The following is an 18,925-nucleotide window of genomic DNA, read 5'->3' as shown; positions in this document are numbered from 1 at the left end:
CATTTGCCAAAAGAAATGCTACGGAAATTCTTAAGAAGTTCAACATAAGATTGCAAGGAGATGAGTACTCCTATGGACAAAAAAGAGAAACTAAGCAAGAATTGCGGAGCATAGAACGTGAAGGAAAAATACTTCATAGACTTAGTCGGTAAGTTGTTAGATACATCAAAGGTAACAATAATTATAGTGTCAAGTTTTTTTTAGATAAAAACTAGATTTGAAACTTCTTGGGTATTCTAGTAGTGATTGAACAAATAACATGAAGAGCACATCTAGACATTGTTTCAATCTTGGCTCAGGAATGTTTCCGTGGTGCTCAATGCAGCAAGACATTATGGCTCAATCCACTGCAGGGATAGAATTAATGGCTGCAACAACAACAGTGAATCAAGCGTTGTGGTTAAGGAAAATATTTGTTGATCTGCAAATGAATCAAACAGAGGGAAGTGAAGTATTTGTGGACATTGTTCGATTATTCAAATTTATAAACTAACAAATCGAACTGTGTTCTATTGTCCTAGTAAACACTGAGAAATTGTTTGATTATTCAAATTTATTTTCTTGCCAATAAATTTATTAGACAACAACTCTTCTAATAAAAAACAAGAATCCATTTTTTCAAGAGTAAACTTATCAGTAGATCCTCCAGCAACACATCAGTTGAAAAATGGTAGCAACAGACGGCATGACAAGATCTCAAGCGGCTTTGATGGTGAGATTAAAAAACTAATTTTAGCCTTTGCAAAGGGATACCATAAAAACAAATTATTCACATTGAAAATAAAGAAATTGGCTGGAAAAAACAAATTTTGTGCTTATCAAGTTTGTCCAACTAAAATTTCTCAATGAAACAATGGTAGATCCTGAATATGCAAATGCATTAGCATGATCTCGTCAATAATGATGATTACAAAGAAAACTATCTGATAAATAAAACGTTGATGTCACACCACATATATCTTTTGGTGAGACCACCATAAAAATCTGAAACATCTACCTAACTGGAAAGTATCATACACGAGTAACTGAGGGCAGGAGAGACGTGTTACCATCCTGCAAACACAAACAAAGTGCATCATGTCATTCGAGATAGTAATGCAGATATATGTAAATAGACAATAACAGATAGGTTGAGTTTTTTGAGTGATGATCAAGTAATATAAGTCGAAATTAGCACTCTAATTAGAAATAAGGATATATCGATAGCAGTATCATCTAAGGTATGGGCAGCAGATAAGTAGTGTGCTTTGTTATCTAATAGGGGAACTGAATGTCTAAAAAGGGGGTGCTTTTTGCCTAAGAAATGAAATTTGCACATTATGGTTGTTGATAAACGTTCTGAAGAAGAAAATTTCTGGACCAAAACAGATAATACAACTACTTATCGGTTTAACTTAATATACAGACTCTAGTTTTCCATTTCATGGCAAGGAGTATTTCAAACACTTGAAAGATTGAAATTAGCACTTTCAACATTTCTTGAACTTCCAATTTTCCCCTAGTAACCCCATTGTCCCAAAAAGGAAAAAGAAACTAAATTAGGTACACCTCCAACATTCCCAGGTTCACTGGTGCATCCTAGAAAAACACATCAATATCAACAATATACCACGAAGTGCAGTCTGAGGAAGGTAGACTGTACACAGACACTACTACCTCATGGAGGTTGAAAGTTTGTTTCCGAAAGACTTTCGGCTCAGATGCAGCAATTCCAAATACAAAGAAGAAAATATAGCAAGAAATACCAGAAGGGAGCAACAACAACACAAGAATAATGCAAAAATCAAAACACAATAAACAATAGACTAGGATAAGAGTACTGAAAACAATAGTAAATAATAATGGACATCAAAACAAGAACTACGGTAATACAACTAGTATGCTGGCAAACATCAATCACCCTAAGCAAAAAAACATTACACTACCAACTAACCTTCTACCCGAAAACCCTAGAAAAACACATCAAAAAGAATATTCCCTGCTTTTCAAGATCAATGGAACTGACATCTAAACAAAAAAGTTATTTTAGAAGAACTAATTGACAATTAGAGCATCTGATCACCTCCGCTAATAAATGCAAGACAAGTAGCCAACTGTATTAGTAGAATCTATAGATATATGATAGTAGGGGAAAAAAATGGTTGCAGGACAATTGAAAATCTCTGATTCGAAGTGTTGAAGACTGATATCTATCTATCTAACACTATTATAAAAGCATGAATCCCCTATGTGAATTGCTGATAAGACTTTTTTACCCTTTAAAAGTAGATTTTACAGAAAGCAAACTTGTGAACTTTTTTCCTAATATTTAGCACTTCCCTTATTTGAACCATTTAAGAAGTCCTAATATTTAATATTTTAAAATCATCTAGACTTTTATTATGTAAATACTAAATCCTCTCATTATTTGAACTATGTATAACATAACAATAATTCCTTTCATTTTACTTTTTTCAATATTGAAAATTTTGAAATTAACCAAATTTATTTGTTCTTGTAGGAAATTAGATATGGGTCACCCGTGTGTCTCTTCCCCTAATTATTTATAAAGATAATAACATACATACATATATACATACATACATATACATACATATATATATATATATATATATATATATATATATATACACACACATATGTATAGACACACACATGTTATTATCTTTAATATAAATAAAAGGGGGATGAGACAACATCCAACACTGTTAAAAATTATATAAGAGATTTCTATCAGAAGACACCAGCTCTTTTTCCCTTCTCCACAAATAATTCTAAACAAAAACACTTCTCTATCATCATTGGCAATTCAAAAAAACTCTCAGCACTTGTGAGAAGATCCTAATTGTTGATGGAGCAATCTTTCTCTGTAACTCATTTATGATTTAAAGTGAATCTTTATAGTGTAGCTTGTATTTATAGCATGCGATTACATTATTGACTAGTGAAACAAATACTGATGGATCTTGGGAAACTGTGTTCTTTATTGATTGTTTTTCCTTCAATTCCATTTTTCATTTGCTACTAAAATTAGTAGTACAACAACAGCCCAATAACCAATTGTGGACATTCAATTCCCTTCTCCAACAGTGTTTTTTTTTTCTTTTTAAATTCAAGAAGTACTCTCTGCTAGAAGACTACAATAAGGCCCTTTAAATAAAATGATGTGTATATACTACATTTATGAAACTCAATAATGTTGATTAAAGAGGTAGATTGTCTCAGCACAATATTATTACGAGGCAAAACCTTTGAGACAATGAGACAAGATTTCATTTAGAAAATGAATCAAAAATTAACTTAGTTCTTTAGTTAGTTGCTAGTACTAACAAAAAAAGAGTAAGAATGTATTATTTTCATTTGATATAATAAGCAACATATATATCCCGATTGCTAGTACTAACAAAAAGAGTAAGAATGTATTATTTTCACGGAAAAGGGCCTAAAATGTCCTCAAAGTATTGGAAATGGTACAAAATTACCCTCCATCCACCTATTGGCTCCAAAATACCCTTCCCACCCACCTATTGGGTCCAAAATATCATTGTCATCCACCTTTTGGTTCAAAATTGACCACTTATTTAACGGTTTATATTTAAACTATCTAAATATTATTTTAAATACGTGGCGCTCAACTATTTGTTATAATTTAACTTATTAATATAATTTATAAATCAATCCAATACTCACCCATTACTAATTAAACCCCTCCAAATTAATAAACCCATTACATTATTAATGCAACAACAGAAAAGCTACTGCCAATTGAGTGTTTTTAAAAATTTGAGACTAAAAATATCTAGAGTAAATTATCATACATTCAAGTGTCTAAATAAAAATTACCGATAAACTTAAAAGTCTGACTATGTTCATCTTAATTAACCTTACGTCTCAATTATGTGATGTTACTTCATAGGTAACTTCTTTTCAAAATAATATATTAAAGGTTTTTAAAACAAATCATAAATATTTATAAAATTATATTTTAAAAAGTTGCATGAATTAATTCGGGATGTACAACTTCTTTACCTTTAATCATAAATTTCTAATTCAATCTTGAAAGAGAATCCTATTGAAAGTGTCCTCCTAAATAAGCGGCTCAACCTAAATTTAATTGGGGCTTCGATTCGAACTCGAATAATTTGGACGTCATTTTTAGGAATCTATAATTTCATCGTGTTTTAATAGTGTTTATGACGATTTTCATATCATAATGGGATTATTAATTGGGTGGGGTTTAGTTAGTAATGAATGGTTAGTGGGTTGGTTTATAAATTATATTAATATATTAAATTATAACCAATAGTTGAACGTCAAGTATTTTAAAAAATATTTAAAGAGTTTAATTTTAAAACAATTGAAGAAGTGGTCAATTTTGAACCCAAAGGTGAATGACATGGGTATTTTGGAGCCAATAGGTAGATGAAAAGGGCATTTTTGAGCCAAATAGGTGGATGAAGGGTAATTTTGTACCATTTTCAATACTTCAAGGGTATTTTAGGCCCTTTTTCATTTGATATAATAAGCAACATATATATCCCAAGAACTTGCACTTGTGTACAAATTTTTATTTTGAAGCTCAAGCACATTGTATAATGTATTATTTTCATTTGATATAATGATAAGCGACACATATATCCCCAGAACTTGCACTTGTTTACAATTTTTTATTTTGTAGCTCCAACACATTGTATGTTGTTTTTTTAAGTTTTACATTCATTAATACAGGTATACACGCAAAGAGTGTACCAAAAGACTAGTTTGAATATATAAGATTGTGGTCACTCTTAACACCTTAAACTTTTAATGAGACGATCACACAATTCAATATTAGTATCATAGCAAACATAGGTGAATTCAAATCTCACAACCAGACACTATAAAAAGGATTTTTCATGGGCTTCACTCATAAAGAAAGAATCAAGCCTACACGTGAGATATAGCATGTCAAGGAAATAATTTAAATAAATAAGGAGACGTTTAGTAGAGTGCATTCCAAAAAAAAAAAATACATTAGTTTTGTGTATTACTAGTATCTTATTTATTACACTTTTTCAACCTATGCATACACTAGTTATACATTATATAAGGTGTGTATAACTAATACATGAAAATTCATGGTATTAGTAAGGCATTAGTAAAACAAAGGGTTGAATGCATGCATTTGCATGGTTAAAGACACAATTGCCCCTCAAAACTTTTTCCACATCCTTTCCACCATATATGTGGAGGATATTTTTGTAGGCAAATAACTTTTTGAAGAAAATTATGCAATACATATTATTTTTAATACATCAAACCAAAAACTGCACAAGAAATAATCTCAAGGATAACTAATGCAGCATAATAAACACTAGCATTAATAATGTTAGCATTACTAATACACCATATTCAACTCTCTTTTTATCCACCCTACTAAGGGTGGGCATTCGGTAATTCGGTTTGATTTCGTTTTTTTTCGATTTTTTTGGTTTTCGGTTCTTGTACAATGTGTACCGAACACCGAACCAAAATAATTCGGTTCGGTTCGGTTTTTATTATTTCGGTTTGGTTTTGTTATTTCGATTTTTTTAATGGGCCCTGCTTAGTTGGGCTTTTAAAAATTTATAAATTTTTTTGTTTGATTTTTCAGCTTAATGGGCTAAAAATAGTTACATCAAAAAGTGTCTTTTACTTTTTAATTTTTTATTTTAAATTATAATATTTACTATTTAACATTAATAATTAATATAATATAAATACATATTATAATATAATATATTTCGGTAAACCGAAATATCGAATAACACAAAATTACATACCGAAAACCGAATCGAAATACCGAAAAATACAAAAACATATACCAAATACCGAACCGAAAAACCGAAACCGAAATACCAAAAAAATTCGGTTCGGTACGGTGTTTCGATTTTCCGGTGTTTATGCCCAGCCCTACACCCTACCAAACGACCCCTAAAAGTGTACCCTGTTCAACAACTTTTACATGAGATGGTTGGTTGTTACGACAATGTACTCTAATTCAAGTCATTGTACAGCAATCAAGGTTCTCACTCAACTCAGCCCTTAGTCGTTTTCTTTTTTATTAGGGACTCGAAATATTTTTCGACAAGTAATTCTGAACACAAGGCACAGTTACAGGAAACCTCACTATCGACTTTGTATTAATCACGAATACAAATAACACCTAATGCTGACTTGTGTCAAAGCTGCATGTACATCATTAAAATACAGTTAAAAGACAAAGCCACATGGCCACATTCGAATAAGAAAATCACTTGCAAACAGATGGACAAACAAAAGAATTTATCACTTAGAGAAATACCCGCGGCACTACGAGGGGGAAAAAATGGGTGGATCTTTTGAACAGTGGACAGTTTTGCTATAACTTGCAAAAATCCTCAGCAACTGAAATTTGAGTTGTTGTTGGGATATCAGTCCCTACCCAGTTAAAGTTGCCAACTGGTTCAAGATGAACCCAATTTAACATGGAGCGTCTTTAAGGAATATTGTACTCCTCATTTTGGCCCACCAATGAAAAGCAATCCATTAGTTTTCGTTCGGTTCAGTATTTCCATTTTTCAGTATTTATGCCCAGCCCTTGTGGTTGTCAAATCTGCTCTAGGTGTAATTATGCCCAGCCCTAGTGGTCGTCAAATTTGCTCTAGGTGCTCTTTTTCTGAATGTGGGATTGAGACAATAAATCATCTCTTTCTACATTGTAGAGAGACTGCGAAATTATGACTGATTTTCATCAATTTAAGAGGCATAAGCTGGACTATGCCAAGGAGCATCAAAGAGGCTCTAGCTTGCTGGAATAGAGATAGGAATCAGTCGGGACACTGGGAGAGATGGAAGATTGTCCCCGCCTACATTTGGTGGACTATATGGATGGAAAGGAACCAGAGATGTTTCGAAAACAAGAGTTGCTCTCTGCAGAAATTGAAGATGAACTGTCTAGTCCTTTTCGTTTTTTGGTGTAAACACAAATATCCTCAAGAAAAGAGGATATTCCTAGTATTTAGATTATATATGAATTAGTAGGGACACCTCTGCCTCTGTAATTTTGTTGCAAGTATTACTGGAATACTTTTTTGAGTATTCCTTTTGTTCATAATAGAGGTTACCTTCTTCAGAAAAAAAATTGAGACTGCAGAGACAGACAGTAATTTGTTCCTGCATTGTAAAGTGACAGCCCAATTGTGGTCACTCTTCTTTAGCCTCACAGGTAACAAGTGGACTATGCCAGAACACAAAGCAAACCTTTTAAGTTGTTGGATTAGGAGAGCGGCTAGCAAGTCGCTGAAGAGATGATGGAGAGCAGTTCCATCGTGAATTTAGTGGACAATATGGAAGGAAAGAAATAGCAGAAGATGGAGTGGACTTTCATCTTAAAATTTCACTTTGGTGTAAACCAGCAAATGTGGAAAATGAAGTTCAATTTGTTTAGGCTGTAGTTTCTCTGTTGATAATCTTTTTGGAGGTCTTTAATATATACTTAATGCGGATGAATACAATTACCAGTTCTCAAAAAAGTAGAGTATGAAACCGTCCTTGTCTAGATCTTATGAAATGAACTCGTATGAAACAAATAGCTCATAAATTGGGAGCGAACTAGGGAGTCCAAGGAAAGAAAGGGCAGTCATTGAAAAAGTAGCAAAAGAATAAAGGGATAGATCCTACATACCTTGAACTAACGGAACTCATCATGGTCTTCATAGTCTTCATCATCCTCATTGAATATTGCACTATAGAAAACATACGGGCTATCAATCATCTCTTTCAGAGTAAGCCTTCCGTCTTTATCTGCATCAGCCTGAGAAAAAACATGGTAGAATTACTGAACACACTATTTCCCACTCAGTATCCAAGAACAATCGGCGAACAAGAATGAGGTGCATTATGAATCTATTATGTTTTGAAATAGTTCAGTTTTACACACGATAGTTCGATCCACCGATATTAAACTTCTTAAATTTGCTAAAGATTCAATCACATTAAATGGTTTCAGATTCACTAGTTTGCAAAGGGGAACAACATTGGGAACTTTTTGTGCAATTCCTTTCTTATTTTTTTTTTTTGAAATATCTCGATTAATAGATGCATAAAATTAAAACAAAAAAAGCAGACACTCACCCCACTACATTGTAATGTTCACCAATAACAAGAGACAAGTACTTCCCACGAGATTTATTAATGTATACTAAATTGTTTGAATAGTTACTACAATGTAGCTTCTCTGTTGACAAGACCTATATGTGAACAGTGTACCTTCCAAGTCATCCAGAAATATATTCTAAAGAAGATAATTTAGACCTAAGAGCAAATAGCTCCTGAAGGCCTGATTAGGCAGAAATAGTTTTTGATGACAGTAATCCTTTCTTGAGAAAAACAAACTTAACATTATTCAACAATGGACTTGTTGAGTGGACCAGGCCAGGACCAACCCGACCCATTAAGGGTAAGCCCATCAATTTCAGCATGGGGACGGCCAGGGCTGTCCTTAATGGGCCTGGTTTGGGCTGAGCTAATTTTTCAAGGGAGGCAAGCGGGCACATCCCACAACCTTTTAAAAAGGCGGTTCGGCGCAATCCGAGATAGGGCCAGTTTGGTTTAATTGTTTTTATTTAGTTGCAATTTTGAAACTATATTGAGTTTTTTAAGTTTGTATTTCATACTTCGAAGATAAATATTAAAATATTTGAACAACCAAATAAGTTAATAACCAAATAAATACTGGAATTTATATCTGGATATAAATTTGAAAAAAAAAACTCATAGGCTCAACGTGTCTTAAATTTTATCAAGTATAAATTCGATTTTCAATATATCAAATATAATTTGCAAGTTCGTGTTGCACTTGAAATTAGAACAAGTGTATTCTACCAGAATTTTAAGAAAGAGAGAAAGAAAGAGAGAGAGAGAGAGAGAGAGAGAGAGAGAGAGAGTTGAAAGTACAAAAGATGAATGGAAAATGATCAAAGTTTTTTTAAAACAATAAGTATTAACCTCCACATTAATTTGAAGAGAAACCAAAAAGAAACCATTTTTATAATAAAAATGGCACAAACCGGGCTAGTTCCCTTCAAAATAGCAGTATAGTAAGCAATTTCCCTCCAAAATACAAGCTATACCACCTACAGCTCCTAAGCAGGCAAAAAGCAAATCAAGGGCAGTAGTTTGGTTATAGCTTAAGAAATAAAGATAATGCAAACATGCAAGTACTAGTTGGTAATAGCAAGGAGTAATACGTCAATTCGGCAATCTATTAAATCAGGCATTTCAGTTAAGTAAAAATTACCTGTTGTATGATGTAATCTGCTTGTTGCTTTGCATAGTAACGCTCTGATGGATGAAGCTTTCCAATTATAGGTAGCAATTCAGCTTCTGACAAATATCTGCATAAAATCAAATTTAAAGGTTTGTTGATGAATTTACTCAAAACAATTACTGAAACGGATATCTAGTTTCTTACCCATCCCCATCTTTATCAAGCTCTGCAAACAACTTTCTGGCTGGAGACTCTTGTGAATCCTCAGAATGATGAGAAGTATCATGACTCTCCTCGTCATAGTTTCTTACCAAGTCAAACAGCCCGTGAAAGAACTCGTTGAAATTAACCTTGCCATCTTTGTCACTATCTCTCTCCCTGAAATTAAAAGGAGAGCAAGAAAAGAAATAAAATTATTATAAACAGTGTTCACCTAGGAATGACTGCTTCTCGACAGTAAATTATCTCTAAAGCATGTTCACTAACAAAACCAAAGATTAGCAAATAAAAAATTGTAAGCATAAAACAGTTTAAAACTCAAAACTAGTAGAATCTCCAGTAATTTACCAGACCTACATTTTAATGCACACATACCAATGGAACATTTATCTTATAAGCTATATTTATGCTTGATACTGTACAAGTTCTTAAGAAGCATCACGAGCTTGTTCATGGAGAATGTTAAAAGCTTTAGATTATTTGTATAGGATTGTAATTTCTTTAAGCTGGAGCTGCTGAAGTCATTGTTTACAATTCTTTTTGTTTCTTTTTTTTCCTGCAGTATCTTCCAATGCTGAAAGCCGTATTTGCCTTTAGCATCCTTTTATTTTGCTCAAAATGTTGAAGAATCTACTTCAATGATACATGATTAGGTTCACACACCACTAAACTGATCAAAGTTTTCGGGCATATGGATGAGTTATATAATTCTATGACCTAATTCTATTTCCTTTTCACTCCCTACACTTGGAAGGAAAGAAAGAAGAGAACAAAAAAGTAAGGAAAAATGGAATTGTGTTGTGTCTTTTTATTTTTGGTGTGTTACTTATGGTATAATTAGATAGGCCGGATATGAAAATATTCTCTAATCCCTTTAATTAAGCCTTTAGGATATTGTGGTATTCCTATAATCCTTTAATTAAGCTTTTAGGAGATTGTGTGTGATATTTTATTATTATCTTTCTTTATTTACATAATCTGTAACAAGTATTTAACTCACATCTACTTGAGAGAATAATCAACAATTTTATTCCCAATATCTCTTCTTCTTTTAATTTCTCATGGTGTGGTGTCAAAGCAGGGCAATCTCACCCAATATTGGGCCCCAAATATAAAAAATTGTCCACGCACCATATGCTAAGCACTGGGCGAGAGGTGGAGTGTTAAAGAATGACAAAAGTCGCACATTCATGGTTAATGAAATGAGTGAACTCCTTATAAGGCTTGGGCAATCCTCCTCCCTTAGATTTAACTTTTGGGGTGTGAGTAAGACCCCCGCCTCGGAATTCTAACGATAATGGAAGCCTCTATCTTGAAGGGCCACATGACTTTATCTCTTTGAAGAAGGACGAACTCTTCTTTATAAACACAATTTTATGTACAAAATTGGAAGAAGAATAGTTGCTTTCAAGTGTGAACCAGGTCCAGGATGCGGACTAGAGAACTGCTATTTTTTCCAATATAGTTTCCCTGACCTGAGGGCGTCTACTAGGACCTAATTTAACGTAAATAATAATGTATATATAGAGGATAGAGATGATCGTATAGATCTATTAGGAGCCTTGTAATCTATTATTTTTTTCTTAACTTAATACTTCATGATACACAAATGGTCACTCAACTCGGGGAAGTTCATTTAGAAAGTCACTCAACTCTATTTAATAATCCAACAGTCACTTAACTCAGGGTAGCTAATTTAGAAAGTCACTCAACTTTGTTTTATAACCCAAAAGTCACTTAATTATTTGTATTTCACCTAGAATGTTACCCAGCCAATTTTAATGATTTTTTCATATTTTAAGCTAAATTATTAAGAAACGATAAGATACTCATTATAACCATTTTATTGACCCGCCCCACTGAATTATTTTAGGTGGGTTGGATTCAGTGGGGTAATATTCTAGGTGAAATATCAATTAGTTGAATGACTTTTGGGTTATAAAAAAGGTTAAGTAACCTTCTAAGTGAACTACCTTATGTTGAGTGACTTATAGGTTATAAAACAAAGTTGAGTAACTTTCTAAGTGAGCTACCATAAGTTAACTACCCTAAGTTGAGTGACTACCTCAAATTTATCTCTTTTATTTTCCTCAAAATGTTGAAGAATCCACTTCGATGATACACGATTAGGTTCACAAACAATTTAAAAGATCTAAATTTTCTGGCATGCGGATGAGTTTATATATTCTATGGCTTAATTAGCCCTTTGACTTTGGGAAAAGGAAAGGAAAGAAAGACAGTGAAAAGGACAGAGAACAAAAAGGAGAAACAAAAAGTTAAAAGGAAAATGGAATTGTATTTTATCTTTTTATTTTTTGGGTAAAGAACAGTGTAGAGGATTCATAACATCTTGTAGATCTATAAGGAGCCTTGTAATATGTTATTTTTTCTTAGTTTAATACTTACTGAGTTTTTTATGAGAAAATGGATCTTGGGCCTAACTCAACCCCAAAAGCTAGTTCGAGAGGTGAGGATTACCCCATCTCTTAGCTCATGTGGCAGACTCAACACCCACCACCCTTGTAAAGATCTAAAAGGTCATTTTTGAAATTTCCCATAAAATTATTGTTTTAGCACTCCCAATGTTGGCCCCGAGACATTTTTGATTGGTTTGTGAAATCGGTTTCGAGTTTTGAGTAAAACGTGGTGAATTATGAAAAAAATTGAATTTGAAAAGTTAAAGTTGGTAAAAGCAAAGTTGGTTTTGGTGTCTTTTGAAGTTTTGAGTATCAAAATAGAATTTCTTTGATTGCTTCAATTCCGGAATGTGAAAATTGGTCTAAGAGAGTAGTTGGTTTTGGAGACATTTTGTGGATTTGAGGTTCTAAGTTGGAAATTGTTGAGATTTAGCCATTGGGTTGACTTTTTGGTCAATATTTGGGGTTTAGATGCTCGAATCGAATTTCGGACAGTTCCTTTGATTGATGGTGATGATTTTAGGCCTAAGAGGTCTTGGCTGAATTTTCAGAGGTCATCAACTTAATTTAGCCTTTTTAGGCGTTAGTTGGTTCTTTGTGACTTTCACGAGTTTTGGGTCTAGGAAACCTTGGTCTCATATTTTGATGGTTTCATCGAGTCTGAAACATTGAGTTTACCGGATTTCAAACAAACCCCGAGGGTCTTTTCGAAGAGTTGAGAGTTGGTTGATTTTATGATGTCTTGTGTGCTTTGTTTTAGCAAGGGACACCTCGCTCTAGCGAGCATCACTTCAACAAAGCTAGTGTCACGTTCCCAAGTGATTGTCGCATTCGTAACCTTCGCTATTCGTAACCTTCGCATCAGCGAAGGTTAGCTCGCGAAAGTGAAGGCCCACCAACTTTTCGGGGTTTGCTTTTCCGAACCAAGGTCGCGATTGTGATAATCGCATGGCGACCCTGAGTTCACAAGAGCGCAACTTCAGAGATGATTTTTTTTGGAATTTCAAGGTTTACCTCATTTTGAGTTTTGGAGAACCCTTAGAAGAGATTTTAAAGAGATCTTTCGTAGCAAATCATTTGGGTAAGTCTTTGTGACCCTAAAACTTTGATTCTCTATGATCATTTGCGGATTTTAACATCAAAAAAATGAAAATATTGAATGGCAAAGTGAAGGTTTTCATGAACTTGAGTTCTCAAGTAAAAATGGAGAGATTTTAAAGTAGATTCTAATCCGTTTTTGAAATGATTTTCACCAATGAGTTCCAAATATCTTGGGTAATGTATTCAAGTAATGATTTTCGAATTCAAACATCTTTTTCAAAATTGGGTTTTTGAGTTGTTTTGACCCATTTTTCAAAGTGTATGATATGAGTGTTGTGATTATTGAAATTTATTGTGATTACTTGTTGGATTAGATTATATGGCTTTGGATATCGTTCGAAAAGGAAAAGCTCAAGTCACGGATTGACTTCTGATTGAATTAAGGCTAGTGAAGTTCTGAACCTTATTAAAACTTGCGAAATCTTGAACTCTCTTTCTTGTATCTGTTGGGGAGTAATGGGAATGAGGTGATGGCTTAATTTCTCAAATTGGTTCACCTTAATGATAAAGTCGGAGTTAATTAAAAAGGCAATGTGTTGCTAATGGCTGATTGTGCATTGTGAATTCCTTGAGTGTTGATATTGATTCGGTGATTGATGTGATACTTTGATAGTATTGTTGTGGAATAGAATTGTTTGTGATTGTTACCTTTTCATTATATTGTGAACAATCCTATTTGCATTGGTTCTAAAACACAAAGAGGAGATATATTGCATTAATGCAAATGTCATTGTCGGTGAGTGTGATTGATGTCCAGGTCATTGTCGGCGAGTGTTATTAATGTCAAGGTCATTGCCAACAAGTGCTATTGATATCGAGGTCTTTGCTAGAAAGTGCTATTGATGTTGAGATCTTTGCCAGCGAGTGTTATTGATGTTGAGTTCATTGTCAATGCATGTTATTGATGTTGAGGTCTTTGTTGGCAAGTGTTATTGTTGTGGAGGTCTTTATCAGCGAATATTGTAATGTCGAGGTCATTGTCGACAAGTACCTGGACTGTGGGTGTTCTGCATGAGTCTCGATTGATATTTGACGATCGAGATACTTGTGATTGATGAACTATATTGTTGAACTATGCTATGAAACCTTGAGAATTGTACTTTGTGAATTGTTAGGTTTGGGTGATTTATATGCAGGTTGTAGTCTTGGCGTTTCGATTGGGATGAAAAGAGTTCTCATTTTCTAGCTAGTTGTACCTTGTTTTAGTAGGCTACTTGTTAAGTATCGTGTCCTTCGTACTCAATACTTGCTTCTACACTTCTTTAGGTTCCGAGCCTAGACCATTGTGATCATACTTCTTCATCTTTATCCGAGGCTTTCAGAGAAAACATTGAGAGGTAGCTTTTTGTCATCCTAGAGGCCCTCTTGTTCCTTATTTTAAGCTTTCTTCTATTCAAGAAACAAAGACATTGAACTTGTATTTATCTTTCAATTCTATATTTATACATTAGTGGCTTGCACACATGACAACAAGATTTAAAAGGTGTTAATGAAATTGGCTAAGTTTTCCGCACTTGTGCTGTTGTTGACTTGCTTTTCTGCATTTTCTTTCGTATTAGTGAGTTTTTAAGTTGACTTGTCTTGGTGGGATTAGACGAGTGTTATCACGTCCATCTATTAGTCATGACAACCCCCCGCACCCATTCGTGTCAACTGGAAGCGTGAACAATATAAATACGGGCCCATATCGGTGAAACAAGGAATTGAGAAATGCCTAGCTCTGATAGATGTGAAGTGGAAGAGAAAATAAGAGAGAACTGTATTGATAATCCCTCAGCTATTGGGGCTTAAATAACTATGCTTGCATGTCCTAAAAAGTAAAGGAAATGAATACCTAATCAAAAAAGGAGTAAATTAAAGTACCTATTTAATTACACATATTACAATACCAGTTCTCAAAAAGAAAGTATAAGGAGAAACATAATGAGGGCAGCTATCAAGCATTTCGTGGTGCAGGAACAGGATTCTCTTTATAACATGTGAACTGTATGATAGATTTAAATATAATGACATTTGGAGGTTATCCTGATTGAGGCACAAAGTTGTTTGCTTAGGTTATCACCTCACTAGACTCATAACAATCAAAAGTGGAATGAGGAGAAAAATTCAATTTCCATGCAGATTTGCTGAAGCACGATAATAACCATTGGTGCCATGTTACCAAAAGGTTATGGGTTTAAGCCGTGGGAAAAGAACTTCTACAAAAATGCAAGCTAAGGTTGTGTACAATAAACAAACTGTGGTTTAGCCCTTCTCTAGACCACATGCAGGTTAGAGCACTGGACTGCCCTCTTCTTTTCCCAGATTCAATGAGCTGCAAAAAAGTGAATACTAGAGAGGTAACACAGCGAAGATTAAATAATTATCGGAGGTAACAAGGATCCAACTTCTAGACCTCCAAAAAGGACAATAAAAGTTAGTAAAATAAGCTTAAAGGTAGTAGAATCAGGTTTAGGTAGAGATTATATCAACCCAAAAGTATGATGAAGGAGCTTAGACCACCATAGCAACAAAGAGAAATCGGATATGCTGGAGGGAAAAACAAAGAAGTTATTCAAAGGAAACTCAAACATAAGAAATGTATTGCAGACAGACCCTAGCAGCGATGCAGTTAAAGAGGGGGATAAGTAGGCAAACTTCTTGCGGGTGACAAAAAATGTTCCACAAGAAGGTCTATTGTCAAAATAGTGGAAGGGGGCAGAGCCCCAGAAACTTATCTCTGAAAGAGCTTGAGTGCCTCTTTTATTGCTCTGAATCAGGAAGGAAGAATCTGCTGATCTCAAGGGTTTGACCAAGGCTTATATAATATGACCAACTCCTGGTACAGAAGGAATTCACCGTGGCTTTTTTTCTAGCAGTGTCATACATGCGATTCTTTTCCCAAGACATGGGATCCTAGAGAAGAGCTTTGAATAAAATAATTGAACATAAAATATTTTCTGGAGAAAAACATTTTCCTGGAAAGACAGATTAGCTATCCCGTCATACCAGCATTCTGATACCACCAGGAGCAGGATACAGAAAATTAGGTCACTTGTGATCTAAAGACGACTATTCCTAATATCAAACTGGTCAGATCAGTTGAAAAGAATCATATAAAATGCCTTGTTTCACGTATTTCTTTTCTTTTACAAGGTCAAGTTTTATTAATGAAGTACCAAGATGGTACCGAAAAGTAAAAACCAATAGCACAAGAAACACCAGCACATCAAGTAATTCCTCCTAGCAAGATTAAGAGATACATGTACTGATCCAGCTATCTAACCTACTGCTAGAGTTCTGAATTCTAGAAACCTGCATCCTTTTTCCTTCAAAGCAAGCCTTATTTCTTTCCAGCCATATAGTCCAAAAAATGCATCTGGGAATGGTTCTCCAAATCTGTTTCAGGTTTCTAGACATGCTTTGACTTTTCCAGCAATCCGTTATGTTCTTAATCTTCAAGGGCATAAGAAACACCAGTTACATTAAAAGCAAATCCCAGCAGTCTCAGGAAACTTTGCAATGTAAAAACAGATATTCCGCTGTTTCCTGGTCTTCTTCACATAAATAGCATCTATTACTTCAAGTGAAACTCCTCTTCTATAAATTATTTTATGTCAAACAGGCCTCCCAAGTGACAATCCATCAAAGGGAGAGAGCTTTACCGGGAACTTTAGACTTCCAGATGATCTTCCAAGTCAAGTAGATGTTCCCTGACCATTCCGCTGTAACAACAGTTTGTTGTCACTAACAGAGAACATTTTATCCTTGCTATTTACCCAAATCAGTGCATCCTTCTTGTTTTGATCAATTTAAATAGGATCCAATTGTTGAGTAAGTTGACAGAAAGTTTCCAGTTCTCAATCATTTAGTCTGAATTCTAGTTCCAGCCAGAGATGGAATGAAACTCGGAAACATATCCATCCTTAAGCACAGAACATCTGATCAAGTCTGGATACCTGCTTCTGAAATCTGCATTCCCATATTAGAAATCTGTCCAAGATTTGATCATGCATCCTTTACCCACCTCTAATCTAATATACTGTAAAAACTCATCACACATCCCATCAATGTCTTCCCAAATATGCCTGTTGTTCTCGATTGTGGAGGGTATTGTTTCCAACAATAATTCTTACCATAAATAGCATTTATTAGCATAGCTTTTCCCAGATTTCATCACCTCGCCTATTATATCTTCCCAGCCACTCAAGTAATAAACTTTTGTTATGTAATTTCAAATTTCTTACTCCCGAACCTCCCTCTTTCTTTTCATTTGTAACCCTTGTTTCACTTGATATGACTTCTTCTAAAGGTTCCTTCATATTGTTCTGATTAAACTTCCGAGCCAGCAAGAAAAATCATGACACCCAAAAAATAGAGCAAATGAAAAGAAGATTTGATAGCAGGTACAACAAATAGCAATTGGCACATTAACAACATGTAAAAGAAGACCTTTATAGTGCAGAAAAAGAAATCAAAAAAATGAATAAAGCTCTTATTTTAAAAAAAGCTACTGAACCTTATTTCCTCCTTGCAGAGCCAGTGAAGTAGTTTTGGGTTGGTCGTATCGGCGGGATGTAGAAAGCTAAGAAATGACAATAAAGAAAGAAGTTATTGGAATGATCAAATGAGGCTCACGGAAGTATTAAGCAAAGGAGGTTAGGTTTTCCTAGCCTAGCAATAACTTACTCATTAAACTCAGTAATGTTTAGAAGCCCATCTCCATCTATATCTGACGCATTAAAGTGATCTTCTTTCCACCAGCCCATATCATATCCAAAAGAAGAATTATCTGTTGCAGCATAACCACATAAAAATTTGATACTGTGATTGCGGTGAGTTACTAAATCACTGGGAAGAGACAAGACCTGAATTCCGAACCCAACTAGGAGGCTCATACTCATGGAAAGAGACAAAACCATCATGATTTTTGTCATGAACTTCCATATCTCTTTGAGTCCTATGCAACACTTCCTTCCGGGTCTGCTCCAGATTCCAATGAGTCAACTCATGGTCAGTGACAAAACCATCAGATGGGTTGACATCAATCTTGGGAAACAATGATACAAGTCTATCAGTTACATTGAACTTGTGTTCATCATTGAGATAATCTTCAGCATCCATAAAGTCTTCCCATTCAGGCTGAGATTCTTGACCAGGAGCAGGTTCATGTATTAATTGATGATGATGGGTGTCAATATACTGCTTCTCCCATTCCTTATCCTCACGTTGGCGCTCAATTTGAGCAACTAAAGGGTCAAAGGGAATATGTTCATAGTGGGTAGAATGCGAGTCAAAAGTGAAGTTGGAGCGCAATTTAAGTCGGCGATGACGCTTAGGTTTGTTGGAAGGAGAAGGAGAGTGAGAGATGAGGAATATAAGGAGCACAGCAGCTGTGATGTAGATAATCACTAAAGCTTTCCCCATTTCCTCATCTAAATATCAACCAGCAAAGGGGAACCAGATCGATCTTCTTCGCCTACAAATAGTTGACAAATTGGACTCAGATTGGGACGATTGTATTAGGTATGATACAAGATCTAAAATAGGGAGGAGGTGGCACATTCTTCACACCAATCAACTCCTGCCATGTCAAAACACTCTCCCCTCTTCCTCTTATATTACAAAAAATGAGTATGACGTCTATTAAGGCTTCAAAGTTTTCTTTAAAAAAAGGAAAAGTCTTGCATACCCAAAAAATTTATCATTTAAAATCGAAAATGACATATAAATAAATGGCTTAATGGAAATGGAAAAAAAAAATTAATCAATATTTTTTAATTTTTTCTAAAAAAATATAATCCCATAAGAGTAAATTTAATTCTCGTCAAACATATTTTTTGGACTTTTTTTTTGTTTCAATGACTAATTTAGAATTATTATTTTGATAATCAAATTTATTTATGTTTTACTAATATTCTTGTAAAACTTATTGTAGATA

At 34.4% G+C, this 18,925-nt stretch overlaps 1 protein-coding gene across 1 annotated transcript; it reads right to left on the bottom strand.

The window, feature by feature from the left end:
- Window positions 1-807: 807 nt before the first annotated feature.
- Window positions 808-18,652, bottom strand: LOC101260524 (uncharacterized). The gene is made up of 7 exons (XM_004253209.5): window positions 17,853-18,652; window positions 17,674-17,776; window positions 17,504-17,569; window positions 9,473-9,646; window positions 9,299-9,395; window positions 7,685-7,813; window positions 808-1,053 (listed from the first exon to the last, which is right to left on the bottom strand). The coding sequence occupies exons 1-6, from the start codon at window positions 18,409-18,411 to the stop codon at window positions 7,691-7,693; spliced, it is 1,122 nt and encodes a 373-aa protein (XP_004253257.1). The 5' UTR covers window positions 18,412-18,652; the 3' UTR covers window positions 808-1,053; window positions 7,685-7,690.
- Between the last annotated feature and the right edge of the window lie 273 nt (window positions 18,653-18,925).

Source organism: Solanum lycopersicum, chromosome 2 (genome assembly GCF_036512215.1).
Source record: "Solanum lycopersicum chromosome 2, SLM_r2.1".
Classification (NCBI taxonomy): Eukaryota; Viridiplantae; Streptophyta; class Magnoliopsida; order Solanales; family Solanaceae; genus Solanum; species Solanum lycopersicum.
Note: the sequence above shows the minus strand (reverse complement) of the source record. Positions and strands in the feature narration are given on the sequence as shown.